Raw genomic sequence first — 15,128 nt, 5'->3', positions numbered from 1 at the left:
TTAATCACTATGGAGTTTATTATTTGAAGAAAATGGAATAGAGGGCTAGCGGCTGAAAAGTATGTACATAGGACAAGTTGCGGGAAAATAAATTTAATGAAGAGAATTCAAGAGAGGTTTCTCGAGAAGAGATGGGAATCATTAATAAAGTTTATGATATTATAAAGGAAAATAGACCTATGCAGCTTCTAGAATAGACAGGAACGATTCTGAAAGATGGCAAAGTTTCGTCGATGAGAGAAAGATTTCGAAAGCCTAAAAATTTAATTAATTTAACTTGAATTTGCACTAGAAAATTGGACTGAATTTCGACTGGAAGAAATTGCAGGGAATTTGAAATGAAGCTGAATTTTCGCTGTGAGAAAGATTACTGTTGTGGAAAGCAGATCATATGAAAGTATTCAAAAACTAGAAATATAACTTTCTTGTAGCAAAGGGAAGAAATAGTAACCATTATTGCGGAGTAAGAAAATAAACAATATTTATTCAGTTATCTTGGCACGAACATGTTCATAATTCTTGAACTTTAATATTAGAAGAACTTCAGATATAAAGGCCAACCAAGTGATGATATTCAGAGGAATCACCTATCGTTCAGGAGAAGCCCTGGAAACGCTTATTTTCTGTAATTAAATTAAGTGTGTTTGGCTATGCGATCGGCGAAAATTTTCGGTTGAAATCATCACCAATTTTTGGTACACCGAAAATTGGCAATAAACTTTCTCCTTCTTTTTTTAAAACCTGTTTTTAGGATAAGTTAGATTTCTTCTATTTTAAAAAAAAAAACAGAATTATTAGAAAACTTATTCTGTTATGAATATATTTAAATGATATAAGTTTGAAACAACCCTTTCGGCTAGATATCGTCGTAGGTAAAAAAAAGATGTCTGAAATGCTAAAATACATCATTAAAATACAGTACTTATTTTTATGTCATTAGCTTATTTTTCAAATCAGAATCCACAGAATAGTCGTGCTTCAATAATAATTGGAGCACGAGTAACCAATTGTTCAAATGTTCCATCATCTGCTTGTTATTAGCAAGATATCAGAACTATTTTAGTTGATTAAACGAAAATGCGTCAGTAAAATAAAGACATATAGCTACTTGCAGTTGACAAGTCGAAGTCCCCCAACAGGTCTGTTCTAAACATACCTGCAGTATATACAAGTGTGGTGGTGTACCGAAACGAAATGAGGTCACGTGCACCCATATCACAAATATCCTCCCCCCCCCTACAACATGTGACCAACATATTTCAGTCAATCGATAAACTGCATCCCCATTCGAAAGTGTAGCACCAGTGATCAGCACTTATAGCATCGTCTGACACAAGATGTGCCTGAATGGTTTGTCCCTGATGTGCTGAAAAACAGAAGCACACAGTTTTCAGCTTTGGAAAATCGTGAGATGTTAACCCCAATTTTACTTCGTGGGAATAGGAAGGAGTAATCAAACTCCTAAAAATAGCAATAGAGAATTGATTTCATTTTGGGGTGAAGATAATCTCGTTTAATGGATAAAACATGCCAGGAGTCATTGATGAAATATCCATCCTTTTTGCACTTCAGCATTGAATTATCTTCATATATGATTGGTTAGATGATCCGTAGAAGCTAAGTCACTAAGCAGGGCGTTCTGAAAGATAACAAAACAGTCGGTCAACTATAAATACAAATTGCACATATTGCACAAGAGAAAATCAAACATCAGCATAAATTTTATTATAAAATTCAATACTTTAGGACAGGAAATATCTGAAGACAAAAATCACACTTTGCATTACCATAACAAATTTATTCTAACAGTTCAAAAACTGCACAGCATACTTTTGCACAGAAAAAGGCTCGCATTCTAAGAACAGTAACCAATCTCTCTCAAAGCAGTACTAAAAATACATTGTCCTGACACCAGATTTATTTGTAAATACATGTATTTATTCTTGTGAATACATATCAAAGCATGATTGTATTTAAAAGTAATTCCGCCTAGAGGTCTTAACTTTGCATGCGTACTAAAGAAAACCTATAGGTTTGTGCAGATAGTGTTTTTTATTTATTTAAAGCCATTAATTCTTTTAGGTATTAAAATTTCGAATTATTGGCTTCCATAAGAAGGCGCCGTTATTGATTGGTGGATGATTCTTTCAAATGAAACATTATGATTCGTAATTATCACTTTATTCAATCAATTTGCTTCTAAAATTTGGGATATTAATTAATGCCAATATTATAAATGAAAAAAGGTGCCATTGTCTATTGATAAGAATGATAAATATTCTTCCCGAAGGCAGTTCCATACCCCTGATACAGGCTATTTGCAGTGTTTCCTAATATCTTTTCCGCTTTTGTAGTTACGAGTGTTTTCAATGGATTTGCCTATTTGTGGGAGATAAAAGCCCGGCAATGTACCATTGTCCTTGAGGTTGTCACAGATATTCTCTCAGATATGCCAGACAAGCTGTACTTGCTACCTGGGAGTCTAAAACGCTGATGGAACTGATATTCGGGTGACACTCAAGTCAAGTGGACCCAATTTCGGCGAGGTCCGGACGGTATGTGACAGCCAAATCCTCTGCTTGCACCTTCACGATGGTGGGACTGTTAGTTATCCTGGGTATAACCCCCATGCACAAGTACATGGTGGGTGACCACCCACGTGTGAACCAACGTAAGCAGGGGTCGAGGTGTGGCGCCCACACCACATGGAGGAACGCCGCCCCTCTATGTTACCAGGCTGTACTAGGTGGAAGATGACTCTCATTAACCGGTGAAATACCACCACTTTGCTTATTGGAGGCTTGAAGTGGTGGAACCCATGTTTAGTCTCTAGAGCTAAGTTCCGGTCAACCCTTCCCTATCTCTTCCATCATGCAGTATGATTGATGACTTTTGAGGTTATGATGACCGTCGTGGCGAGATCCAATATTCCTTACATTTCGAGGGTTCAGCTCTAAAACGGTTTTCACAGGCCGGTCTCTAGGAGGCTTCCGGATCAGCTAGTGTATAATCTTGTACATCTACTCTGCCAGATAGTTACTGGAGGGAGTCCGAGTAGTGTGTATGCGGGGAGCATTGTCGAGGCCACGTTATGTCAAGGATCTGGGTATATTCTTACCACATGTAGGCCATATCCAAAAATTTCATTACTTCATACAGCATGTCCCACCCACTTTTTCTTACTATTGAATACACCATGAATTGTCAAACTAATAGAGCAAGCTTATCTGCAAAAAGATCTAAACCTCCCAAGGACTTCCTAATTCATTTCACAAATATACGTGGTCTCAATTCTAATCTCAACGATGTCCATTTCCACTTACAGTCTGCCAAACCTCATATACCTTTTCTGACAGAATCTCAGTTATCGATTGATTCCACTACTGCTCATCTCAGATGCCCAAATTATTCGCTGTATGATTCCTTTCGCCTCAAAGGTGGTACTTGTGCATATGTCCGTTCTGATATTCCCTGTAAGAGACTTGGCAATTTGGAATCTCCTCTCTTTGATCTTCTCTGGCTTAAAATTTCTCTACCTCATTGTGTAAAATTCATCTGTTGTCTCTACCGTTCTCCCAACTCGACTAATCACTTGGAGCTCTTTGACTTCCTCTCGTTTCAACTTGACTTTCTCCAGTCCAATTCTCCTAACAGTGAGGTAATTTTCCTTGGTGATTTTAATGTTCACAACCCCAGCTGGCTTCCGTTTTCTAGTCACACCGACCCAGCAGGTCGAGATGCTGAGGCTTTTGCAATTACTAATGACCTAGCACAGATTGTTCATTTACCTACAAGAATACCGAACAATCCTAATCATACAGCCAATACGCTTGATCTTTTTCTCACAAACAACCCTTCTAAGTACACGGTCGAAGTGAGAGCTCCTTTAGGCACTTGAGATCACAACTTGGTGATTGTCTCTTCTCCAATGGAACCTTTATCTCATGGCTATTCCCAACCTCGTGTTGTTTGGCATTACAAGAATGCAAAATGGGATGACCTGCGAGACTTCTTTTCTTCTTTTCCTTGGTCAGATTACTGTTTCAAAATTTCTGATATCAACGTTTGCTCAGATCGTGTCAGTGAAATTATTCTTGCAGGCATGGAATCCTTTATTCCACACTCCACTTTAAAATCTCGTCCTTTATCTAAACCTTGGTTTTCCAATAAATGTGCTAAGGCTGTCCAAGAGAAGAATGTTGCATATCGTAATTGGCTTGTTTCTAATTCTTCAGTTTCATTTTCTGCCTACACCAAAGCTCGCAACAATTGTAAAGCAGTTATTAATCAGTCCAAACTAGAGTTTGAACAGGCTAAGAGTAGAAAACTTGCTTCTTGCCCTAATGGTAGCCGAGCATTCTGGTCTCTTACCGCAACTTTTGCCCATCTCTGCTCCCACCTCTGTCCAGACCAGATGGTTCTGTTGTCACTTCAGCCAAGGATAAAGCTGACCTGCTAGCATCCCATTTTTCTTCCAGCTCATGTATTAATGATCTTGATAAAACACCTCCCACTATTCCCAACACACTCCATTCAATGCCTCCTGTAGTCTCCCGTCAAAAGGATATCAGAAGGATTTTGATGAATCTCGATGCTAAGAAAGCTCCAGGTCCTGATGGTATTTCTCCACTTGTTCTCAAAACCTGTGCTCCTGAACTTACTCCTATTGTTTGCCGCCTTTTTTCACTTTCTTGTTCTAAAGGTGTTTTTCCTTCTGCTTGGAAATTTGCTCATATCCAGCCAGTTCCTAAAAAGGGTGACAAATCCCTCCCATCCAATTATCGTCCCATTGCAATTACTTCTACTCTTTCTAAAGTAATGGAGAAATCAATTAACGGCCAACTCTTAAACTGCCTAGAAACCTTCCGTCTGATCAATGATCGCCAGTATGGATTCCGTCAGTGTCAATCCACTGGTGATATTCTGGCTTATGTTACCCATTTATGGACTAATTCAATGGAAACGTTCGGTGAAACACAGGTAGTTGCTCTTGACATCTCAAAGGCTTTTGATCGTGTTTGGCATAAAGGGCTTCTAAACAAGCTTCCATCTTATGGTTTGCAAACTGTTTTTAGTAATTGGTTATCGAGATTTCTCTCTGATCGCTCACTGAGGGTGATGGTTGATGGCTCTCTGTCTTCTAACTTCTCCACTAATGGCGGTGTCCCCCAGGGTTCAGTTGTTTCCCTCACTCTTTTCCTCTTGTATATCAATGACCTTCTTCCATTGACTGGAAATCCTATCCATAGTTTTGCCGATGATAGCACATTGCATTCAACTTTCCATTTTGAGAAACCTTGTCCTGCTCAATCAGCTTCAACTTCTCGAAAATTTGCTACCAATTCCTTAAATGCCGATCGTCAGGTAATTCTCCAGTGGGGCAAAGACAACTTAGTTGATTTCAACCCTTCTAAAACTCAGTCTTGTCTTATATCTCGCAAAAAGGATTTTTCTGCTCCTATGCTTATCTTTAGTGACACTCTAATTTCTAGGCAAAAGGATACATCTCTTTTGGGGATTACCCTGACTTCTAATCTCTCTTGGCACAAGCACATTACAAATATTGCTTCCTCTGCATCTAAAAAACTTGGTTTTCTCTTTCTCTCTCGGCGTTACTTTTCTTCCAAACAGCTGCTCACTCTGTATAAATCGCAAATCCGCCCTGCCATGGAATATTGTTCTCACATCTGGGGTGGTGCCCCCAAAACCTCTCTCAGGCTTCTTGATTCCATTCAGAAGAGGGCAGTTAGGTTAATTAATGATTCATCTCTAACAGAGTCTCTCCACTCGCTGTCTCATAGACGCACTGTTTCTGCTGCATGCCTCTTCTACAGATACTTCCATGGGCACTGTTCTTCTGAATTGGCTTCTATAATTCCCGCTCTCTCTTTCAAAACAGTCCGAACACGTGCCGCCACCAACCAACATCCATTTACTGTCCAACTTCAAACCCACAGAACCAACTTTTCATCTTCCTCATTTATTCATTCAACTGCCGTTTTCTGGAACAACCTTCCTTCATACGTATTTCCTGAAAATTACAATCTACAGAAGTTCAAGTCCAATTTTAGTATTAAATCAGCTCACACCAACCATAAGAATAAGTATTTACTGTAACTAAATTATTTATTTACATATTAAAATAAAATAAATATTTACAAAAACTGCTATTATATTAAATATACATGTAAAAACATTAAAACTATGATAAAATCCTTGAGATAAAATACACTAAAATAAACCGGATTAAAAGCGATAAAAACGATAAAAATCTCTGGAGCTTTCGGAAGCTTGCGCTCCCTTCCTCAGCAGTAACAAAACTTCCTGCAGCACGTCCATATATATAACAGGCTCACGGTACCTATACACGTGGTGCAATCGGCGCATGGTCTGAACTGGAAGCGGAAACAGCTCGGGAACGTGTTAAGCAAAACCGTTCATCCGTACTTAGGATAATAGTTTCAAACAGAGGATGCATACGCATACCTCTGTCCCTATTCATAATATTGTGGTCGGATGAACAGATTCGTAGGCTCTCGAGCCATTTACGGTTCCAGAACCCATGCGCTCGATCCACGATAACCGCATCCTCTGGGGAAATTTGATGCTGCTTCTCCCAAAAATGTTCGGCCACAGCAGACGTATTGTAATCAGCGGTTTTTATAGTATTTGCATGCTCCCCCAGACGATCCTTGAGCCGTCGTTTTGTCTCGCCCACATAACACTCCCCACAATCCGGGCATTTTATCTTGTATACTACTCCACTACTCAGGTCCTTTGCTATTGGGTCTTTTACCTGAGACAACACTGTGTGCAACCTCCGCCCGGGAAGCTGCACACAGCGTGTTTTATAGCCCCGCAAAATTCTAGCGAGATGCTCAGTAACGCCCGGATAGTAAGGAATGTATGCGGTAGCGACAGGAACAAACGGTTCCTGACGGTTAGACTCTATTCCTCTACTAAATCTGTCTATGATCCTCTGGGGGTATCCGCATTTTCTAAGGTCTGCTGTGACCCGTCTAATTTCACATTCTTTGTCCTCAGAGGTGGTGCAGTGTGACCCTGCTCTATCTAGTAGAGCTTTCACTACACTGTTCTTATGCTGCCCAGCTTGTGCTGAACTTTAATGAGTGTACTGGCCTCTGCACATAGGTTTTTTAAACACAGAAGTTTTTAGCCTAGGGCCTACCCTAGAGACCAGTACATCCAAGAAAGGAAGGGTACCTCCTGTTTCCACCTCTGAGGTAAATTGTATAAATTGGGAGAAGCTATTAAGCCAATGGAGTGCATCATCCTCTCTCCCCTTCTGGACCACGGTAAAGGTATCATCAACATACCTTTTCCATTTCTTTATGGGAAACTGACATCCACTAAAAACCCTGTCCTCTAACTCCTCCATGGCCAGATTGGCCACGATGGCGCTAATAGGAGATCCCATGGCTGTACCGTGAACCTGTTTGTACATAACACCTTGGTACACCATAGTGGTGCTGGCCAGACAAAGCTCCACACCCGAACAAATATCCTCTACGTTTAAAAGCGATCTACTACCCAAAGAGACATCATTACTCAAAGATCTTCTAACACAATATATTCCATGTTTAATTGGAATGCATGTGAATAGTGACACCACATCAAAAGAAATCATGCTGTCGTTTTCATTTACAGTCAAATCTTTCACAAAATTCACAAAGTCTTTACTGTCTTTTATGACATAGTTGGACTGGCCCACTATAGGCGAAATCAATTTAGCCAAATACCCTGACAAAGCATATGTGGGGCTTCCTATAAATGATACAATAGGTCTGAGTGGGACTTCTGTCTTATGCGTTTTTGGAAGTCCATAAAACCTCGGGAGTTGACATCCAGTAGCATGTAAGAACCAAAATGTCTCCCTGGAAATCTTCTCTGCCTTTAACCAATCCTGTACCAGTTTATTAACGCGCCGCTCTAGGCCGACCAACGGGTTTCTCTGAGTAACTTTATACGTATTATTGTTCTGTAAAAGGTCCATTGCTTTTTTGTGATAGTCTTCTTTGTTTAGGGCAACCGTCGATCTGCCCTTGTCCGCATGTAAAACCACAATTCCATCGTCTCTTCTCAGTTCATTCAAGGCTTTTCTTTGACTAAAGTTAAGATTCGGAGATACTTTCTTTACCTGGCTCAAAATAACGGCAGATTTAACCCGGATCTCATTAGCTAGGGCCTCCGGTAGCTTGCTGATGGCCCGTTCAATACCCATTGCTATCTCCGCAATGGGAGGTTTGGGAGGTACAAGCGTAAACTTAGGACCTAAATTTAAAACTCCCTCTTGCTCTTCCGTAAGTTGCCTATTACTCAAGTTGTAAACAAAATGAGTACTACTATCGCTACGTTGTACTGTACCTTCTCCCAACAACCTATTAAACTTCATAATCTGCCTCTGTCTATAGGTGTCTGCTATCCTAATAACTTTATCCAAAACTAATCTTCTAACGAGAGCCAAATGTCTAAAAATGTCTAAATCTGCCGTTATTTTGAGCCAGGTAAAGAAAGTATCTCCGAATCTTAACTTTAGTCAAAGAAAAGCCTTGAATGAACTGAGAAGAGACGATGGAATTGTGGTTTTACATGCGGACAAGGGCAGATCGACGGTTGCCCTAAACAAAGAAGACAATCACAAAAAAGCAATGGACCTTTTACAGAACAATAATACGTATAAAGTTACTCAGAGAAACCCGTTGGTCGGCCTAGAGCGGCGCGTTAATAAACTGGTACAGGATTGGTTAAAGGCAGAGAAGATTTCCAGGGAGACCTTTTGGTTCTTACATGCTACTGGATGTCAACTCCCGAGGTTTTATGGACTTCCAAAACCTCATAAGACAGAAGTCCCACTCAGACCTATTGTATCATTTATAGGAAGCCCCCACATATGCTTTGTCAGGGTATTTGGCTAAATTGATTTCGCCTATAGTGGGCCAGTCCAACTATGTCATAAAAGACAGTAAAGACTTTGTGAATTTTGTGAAAGATTTGACTGTAAATGAAAACGACAGCATGATTTCTTTTGATGTGGTGTCACTATTCACATGCATTCCAATTAAACATGGAATATATTGTGTTAGAAGATCTTTGAGTAATGATGTCTCTTTGGGTAGTAGATCGCTTTTAAACGTAGAGGATATTTGTTCGGGTGTGGAGCTTTGTCTGGCCAGCATCACTATGGTGTACCAAGGTGTTATGTACAAACAGGTTCACGGTACAGCCATGGGATCTCCTATTAGCGCCATCGTGGCCAATCTGGCCATGGAGGAGTTAGAGGACAGGGTTTTTAGTGGATGTCAGTTTCCCATAAAGAAATGGAAAAGGTAGGTTGATGATACCTTTATCGTGGTCCAGAAGGGAAGAGAGGATGATGCACTCCATTGGCTTAATAGCTTCTCCCAATTTATACAATTTACCTCAGAGGTGGAAACAGGAGGTACCCTTCCTTTCTTGGATGTACTGGTCTCTAGGGTAGGCCCTAGGCTAAAAACTTCTGTGTTTAAAAAACCTATGTGCAGAGGCCAGTACACTCATTAAAGTTCAGCACAAGCTGGGCAGCATAAGAACAGTGTAGTGAAAGCTCTACTAGATAGAGCAGGGTCACACTGCACCACCTCTGAGGACAAAGAATGTGAAATTAGACGGGTCACAGCAGACCTTAGAAAATGCGGATACCCCCAGAGGATCATAGACAGATTTAGTAGAGGAATAGAGTCTAACCGTCAGGAACCGTTTGTTCCTGTCGCTACCGCATACATTCCTTACTATCCGGGCGTTACTGAGCATCTCGCTAGAATTTTGCGGGACTATAAAACACGCTGTGTGCAGCTTCCCGGGCGGAGGTTGCACACAGTGTTGTCTCAGGTAAAAGACCCAATAGCAAAGGACCTGAGTAGTGGAGTAGTATACAAGATAAAATGCCCGGATTGTGGGGAGTGTTATGTGGGCGAGACAAAACGACGGCTCAAGGATCGTCTGGGGGAGCATGCAAATACTATAAAAACCGCTGATTACAATAAGTCTGCTGTGGCCGAACATTTTTGGGAGAAGCAGCATCAAATTTCCCCAGAGGATGCGGTTATCGTGGATCGAGCGCATGGGTTCTGGAACCGTAAATGGCTCGAGAGCCTACGAATCTGTTCATCCGACCACAATATTATGAATAGGGACAGAGGTATGCGTATGCATCCTCTGTTTGAAACTATCATCCTAAGTACGGATGAACGGTTTTGCTTAACACGTTCCCGAGCTATTTCCGCTTCCAGTTCAGACCATGCGCCGATTGCACCACGTGTATAGGTACCGTGAGCCTGTTATATATATGGACGTGCTGCAGGAAGTTTTGTTACTGCTGAGGAAGGGAGCGCAAGCTTCCGAAAGCTCCAGAGATTTTTATCGTTTTTATCGCTTTTAATCCGGTTTATTTTAGTGTATTTTATCTCAAGGATTTTATCATAGTTTTAATGTTTTTACATGTATATTTAATATAATAGCAGTTTTTGTAAATATTTATTTTATTTTAATATGTAAATAAATAATTTAGTTACAGTAAATACTTATTCTTATGGTTGGTGTGAGCTGATTTAATACTAAAATATGAATTTTCCCAACCTCAGAGGCCTTTTTCAGGATATTCAAGTCCAATGTCAACAAATATCTTCTTTCGTCTTCTCAATCTCAAACCCAAGCACGGTACTAAGTACTATAGGTTCTAATACCTCTCGTGTTTGGGGTTCACATTAAAAAAAAAAAAAAAAATGGTAATCCAATCTATCAAGCGTTTTTCTAATGGCTGACTATCCTACCTTTATCCCAGTATGTCATCTGTCTTTCGAGTCAATTTGGTATCCGTTTGCTCTTGTCGACATACTCTGTGGATATACCTCACTTAGGGTGAATAGCCGCGTTATCTTCTTCCTGTCAGCGTATGATGTCTCCAATAGTGATGTGTGCTTCGTTTTTTTGTTTTTTTTTTAGCAAACTAGTAAATGTAAATGACAACAGCTTTTACACAACCTGCTACTACACCTCTCGTATCCCACGTGACAGTATAGTGGTTTTACCATTTGTCAGTCATGTGGAGAGGTTAGAATTCGATTCCCGTGGAGGACTGGAGCACAGCATACAAATAGGCGGAGGAAGTAGGGCTTTCTCCATGAGATATTCCTGCAATTTTCAGAACAACGTACAAATGGCTCTTAAACATACTACTATAGTCATAACTCGCATATGCTTGGAAGCTGTTAACATAATAATTTTACGGCAGGCTATTCTTATTAGTTATCCGTTAATATAAATCAAATAAAAAAGTCACATCTTAATCAAAATAAACAAAATATAAGTTAAAAGTATGTCTTTGGCTGAGACAATTTGGCAACACAGTTGTTGAGCATTAAGAATATTGTCGGTTTTTCGTCAATAGCAACGGTACAATCTTACTTTATTCCTCCTAAAATATTATTTATTATTAAGCACTCATTTTATTTATTTAATAATTACACGTTTTAAAAATTCCACATCTACAGTACTACAGGAACTAAATCACTAATTCTCCAGTAATGTTTTTTAGATTTTTGGAAAAATATTTAGAGTATCTCTTCACAGAAAATTATGGCGGAGCTGAATATTTAGGAGTTCAACTTTCAGTTTAACGTTTAGTAGCCACTAAGCATATTTGTGACTGGCGGCTACTAATCATGTCCAGTATAGAAGGTTTTCACTGGAGAGTACTGGCTCCTCAGATGGGCCTCCTGGAAGCATTGCCCTCCTCGTCATTTCGCGATCACCTCAGTATCAAGAAAAGTCATAATGCGAACAACAATGTTCTATTTAGGGGAATCGTCCAGCAGGAGAGAGAAGGGAGATCTAACAGGAAAGTTCGAAACTGAAAGTAGATAGAGATAGATAGGTAGGCGGGACAGTCCGGCACAGCGCAGCACAGCAGAAACTACCAAAATGAATGAAAGAAGGTATATAGAGAGATACTAGAAAGCAACCTACGTTCACCACAACCATCGATGCGGTGTGGGCGCCAGGCTGCAACGACATAAGGCGGAGTTGGCAATGGGTGGCCATAGCACGGTTACCTTGACTGTGCGCCTACTTCGGGCCACATATGGAAGAGGGTTCGTGGGATCGTGGCTTTCGAAACACTGCTACGTATCTATGCATGTATGTTATTGTCATCCCCTAGTAAACTGTTACCGTTACACCGTTTTGCGTTTATCGGCTCGCACAAGACGGGTCATCCTACGTTGAACACAACCATCGACGATGCGTGGGAGCCCGCTTGGTTCGGCAACTGCTGCTCTGTCCGCTGTCCATCCACTTTAGGAAGACCTTAACTACAGCACTCTGCAAACAGCTTACAAGATTCGCAGTTTCCTTAATACTGCCATCCTTCAACCGGTAACCGATAATCACCCCTTTTCGAAGTCCATCAGATTATGTACCTTGCCCAGGTCGATCAAATACTTTGAAAGGACAGCATGCTACAACCTGCAATACCACATCTACCAGTTTTCACCAGGACATGTGGACAAACGGCCGACTACTAAAACATAAGGGTGGCCATAATGTTTTGGTTGGTTTGTATACAGGGTGTCTCAAAAATATTGGTACAAACGTTTAGGGGAGTTAGGTAACATCTAAAAGAATGTAAACCGCACAGGAACCCATAACCGGAAACGTCGCGGGAAAGTAGTAGCAGAGGCACAAGAAGCAGAAATGACACAAGACAGTAATTAGTGGAAAACATTTATTTCACATAATAATAACAATGGAGTAGGAGATGAATGCATTTCATGATGTTACAACAGATGCTCGAAGGTTCCACCATGAGACGCGATGCATGCGTGACACCGACACAGCATGGATTGGCGGACACGGTCGAACGCACCTGGAGTTTCTTTGACAGTAGCAGCAGCTCAGACGAGTCTCGCCACGAGATCCATTTCCGTCTCCACAGGCGATTCATACAGAAAGAAATCAAGGCTCGATAAATCAGGCAAGCGTGGGGGTCAGGCAACGGGTCCACCACGGCCAATCCATCGACGTCCAACACGCCTGTTGAAATGGTCACGAACACATCTTCCATAATGGGCAGGCGCCCCGTCATGTTGAACTAAATGTTGCATCTCATATTTGCTGGAACATCGTCAACTAACCCTGGTAGAACTTGTTCAAGAAAGATCCGATATTTAGGGGAGTTCATTCGGGATGGTAACAGGTATGAGCCGACTAAGTCACCGACAATACCTGCCCACACATTTATTACGAAGCGATGTTGTGCCAGATGGGCACAACATCGCTTCGTAATATGAGGAGCTTTGTTTTGGGAGAGACCAACAAAGTAACTAAAAAGGCAGGAGATGCTGTTATTGACAAATGGTCCAAACTTGAGAAAGTAACAACAGCCCTCCTGATAGAAAATGAAGTACTGAAGGCCACAAATCATGAAATAAATATGGGAGCTAATCTTCTAGACAAAATAATACAAATCTTTTCCCCAATGACTCCAAATAAAACAAATTATGTACAAGAGCCAGAATTTCAGGCCCCTGCTGATAGGAAAGTGCAAAATGAGGACCTCCTGCTACAGGGATCCCCTTCTGTTAGATCTTATGCTGATGTAGCCCAAAATAGACCCACACTGAAGGAACAAACAGCTAAACCTAGTGACAATGTAATGGTACTAAGAGCGTTAGAGAACAGCAATTTTAAAACCAGCGCTGATGTAAAAACCTTGGTAACCAACACTTTGAAGACAGAATTTAAAACAGTCAAAATAAAATTAATCAAATTAGCACGCAATAAAAGCGTAATTTTGGAAACGGCCTCTAAGTCGGACTTAAATAGTATCTCAACATCTGATTCCTTGTCCTCTGCAGGAATCTCTACGGCAGTTCCTAAAAAAAGTAACCCTTCCATAATTATCTACGACGTGCCCAAGGATCTAAGTAAGGAGGACATATTAGAAGAACCGTATAATAAAAATCTAGCTGACTATGATTTCACAATGGAGGAGATTAAGAAAGAGACCTCGTTCAGATTCACAACTAAGTCAAGGTCCTTCATTGGTACACTGGGTAATCAGTTTCTCCCCAAAAATTTACAGGTGCATTTCATCAATAGACAGAATATTTCTTGCCTGTAGCTCACATAGGCATAGGCCATTTACAATAGTTACTAAGTGCTTTTTGTGCTTGGGATATGGGCACACAACACAATACTGTACCCATAACTCTCCATTCTGTGGACATTGTGCCTGTAGTGGTCATGTGCATGCAGAATGCCCTCATAAGGATGAGCCTGCCTGCTGCATAAATTGCAAGAGGCGTAAAAGAGACTTTCGGCACTCCATCCGCAATCCTAACTGTCCTGAATATAAAAGTGCTCTAGAGATTGCACGATTAAGGACCGCTGACGAATGAGGCAATTCGTGACTACAAATGCCCAGAACTTTTGCGTGTCATAGATCTTGTAAGACAACGGACTAACTATGTATACATTATCTATTACCAGTTCTTCATCTGCAGATGAATCAGTCTCGGAACTTAGCCTGCTTCAACTGAATGCTCAGCGGTCACGATTGGTGGCCGATGAAGTCCGAAAGGTAACAGACGAAATTAAATATGATATTATAGCCTTACAAGAACCATACCATTTCCGCGGTAAAATAACTGGATACCCTATCTCTTTTAGGGTTATTCAGCCGGAATATGCTGAACCACGTACGGCTTTCGTCATAGTTAATTACAAATTGGACGTAGTCCAGATAATTAGTCATACTAATCAACATGCTGTCTGCATAAGTGTGTCTACTCCTCATGGCTCTTACTTTCTAGTTTCACTATACTGCCCACCAACTCCCGACATTACACTTCATCTTGCCTACCTCGATCAAGTTATTTCTTTGGTAGGTATGCCAAACTTATTATAATGTCAGATGTTAACGCCAAATCCAGTCTATGGCACTCCGTCCATACTGATAACAAGGGTTCACTCATAGAAGATTTTCTCCTTTCACATGAGCTGACGGTTCTAAATAAACCCGGCTCACCTTATACATTCAGCTCTCTAAATGGCGAATCAAATATAGACAT

At 40.7% G+C, this 15,128-nt stretch overlaps 1 protein-coding gene across 1 annotated transcript in view; it reads right to left on the bottom strand.

Annotated features, from left to right (window-relative positions):
• Nucleotides 1-1,121: 1,121 nt before the first annotated feature.
• Nucleotides 1,122-15,128, bottom strand: part of LOC150088276 (uncharacterized) — a 146,688-nt gene continuing 132,681 nt past the window's right edge. Inside the window, exon 3 of the mRNA XM_090370096.1 lies at nucleotides 1,122-1,639. Within this exon, the coding sequence (XP_090226222.1) occupies nucleotides 1,586-1,639 (54 nt within the window). The 3' untranslated portion in view covers nucleotides 1,122-1,585. The remainder of the gene's footprint in view (nucleotides 1,640-15,128) is intronic.

Source organism: Mastigoproctus giganteus, chromosome 3 (genome assembly GCF_048544385.1).
Source record: "Mastigoproctus giganteus isolate SK-2022 chromosome 3, ASM4854438v1, whole genome shotgun sequence".
NCBI classification, from domain to species: domain Eukaryota; kingdom Metazoa; phylum Arthropoda; class Arachnida; order Uropygi; family Thelyphonidae; genus Mastigoproctus; species Mastigoproctus giganteus.
Note: the sequence above shows the minus strand (reverse complement) of the source record. Positions and strands in the feature narration are given on the sequence as shown.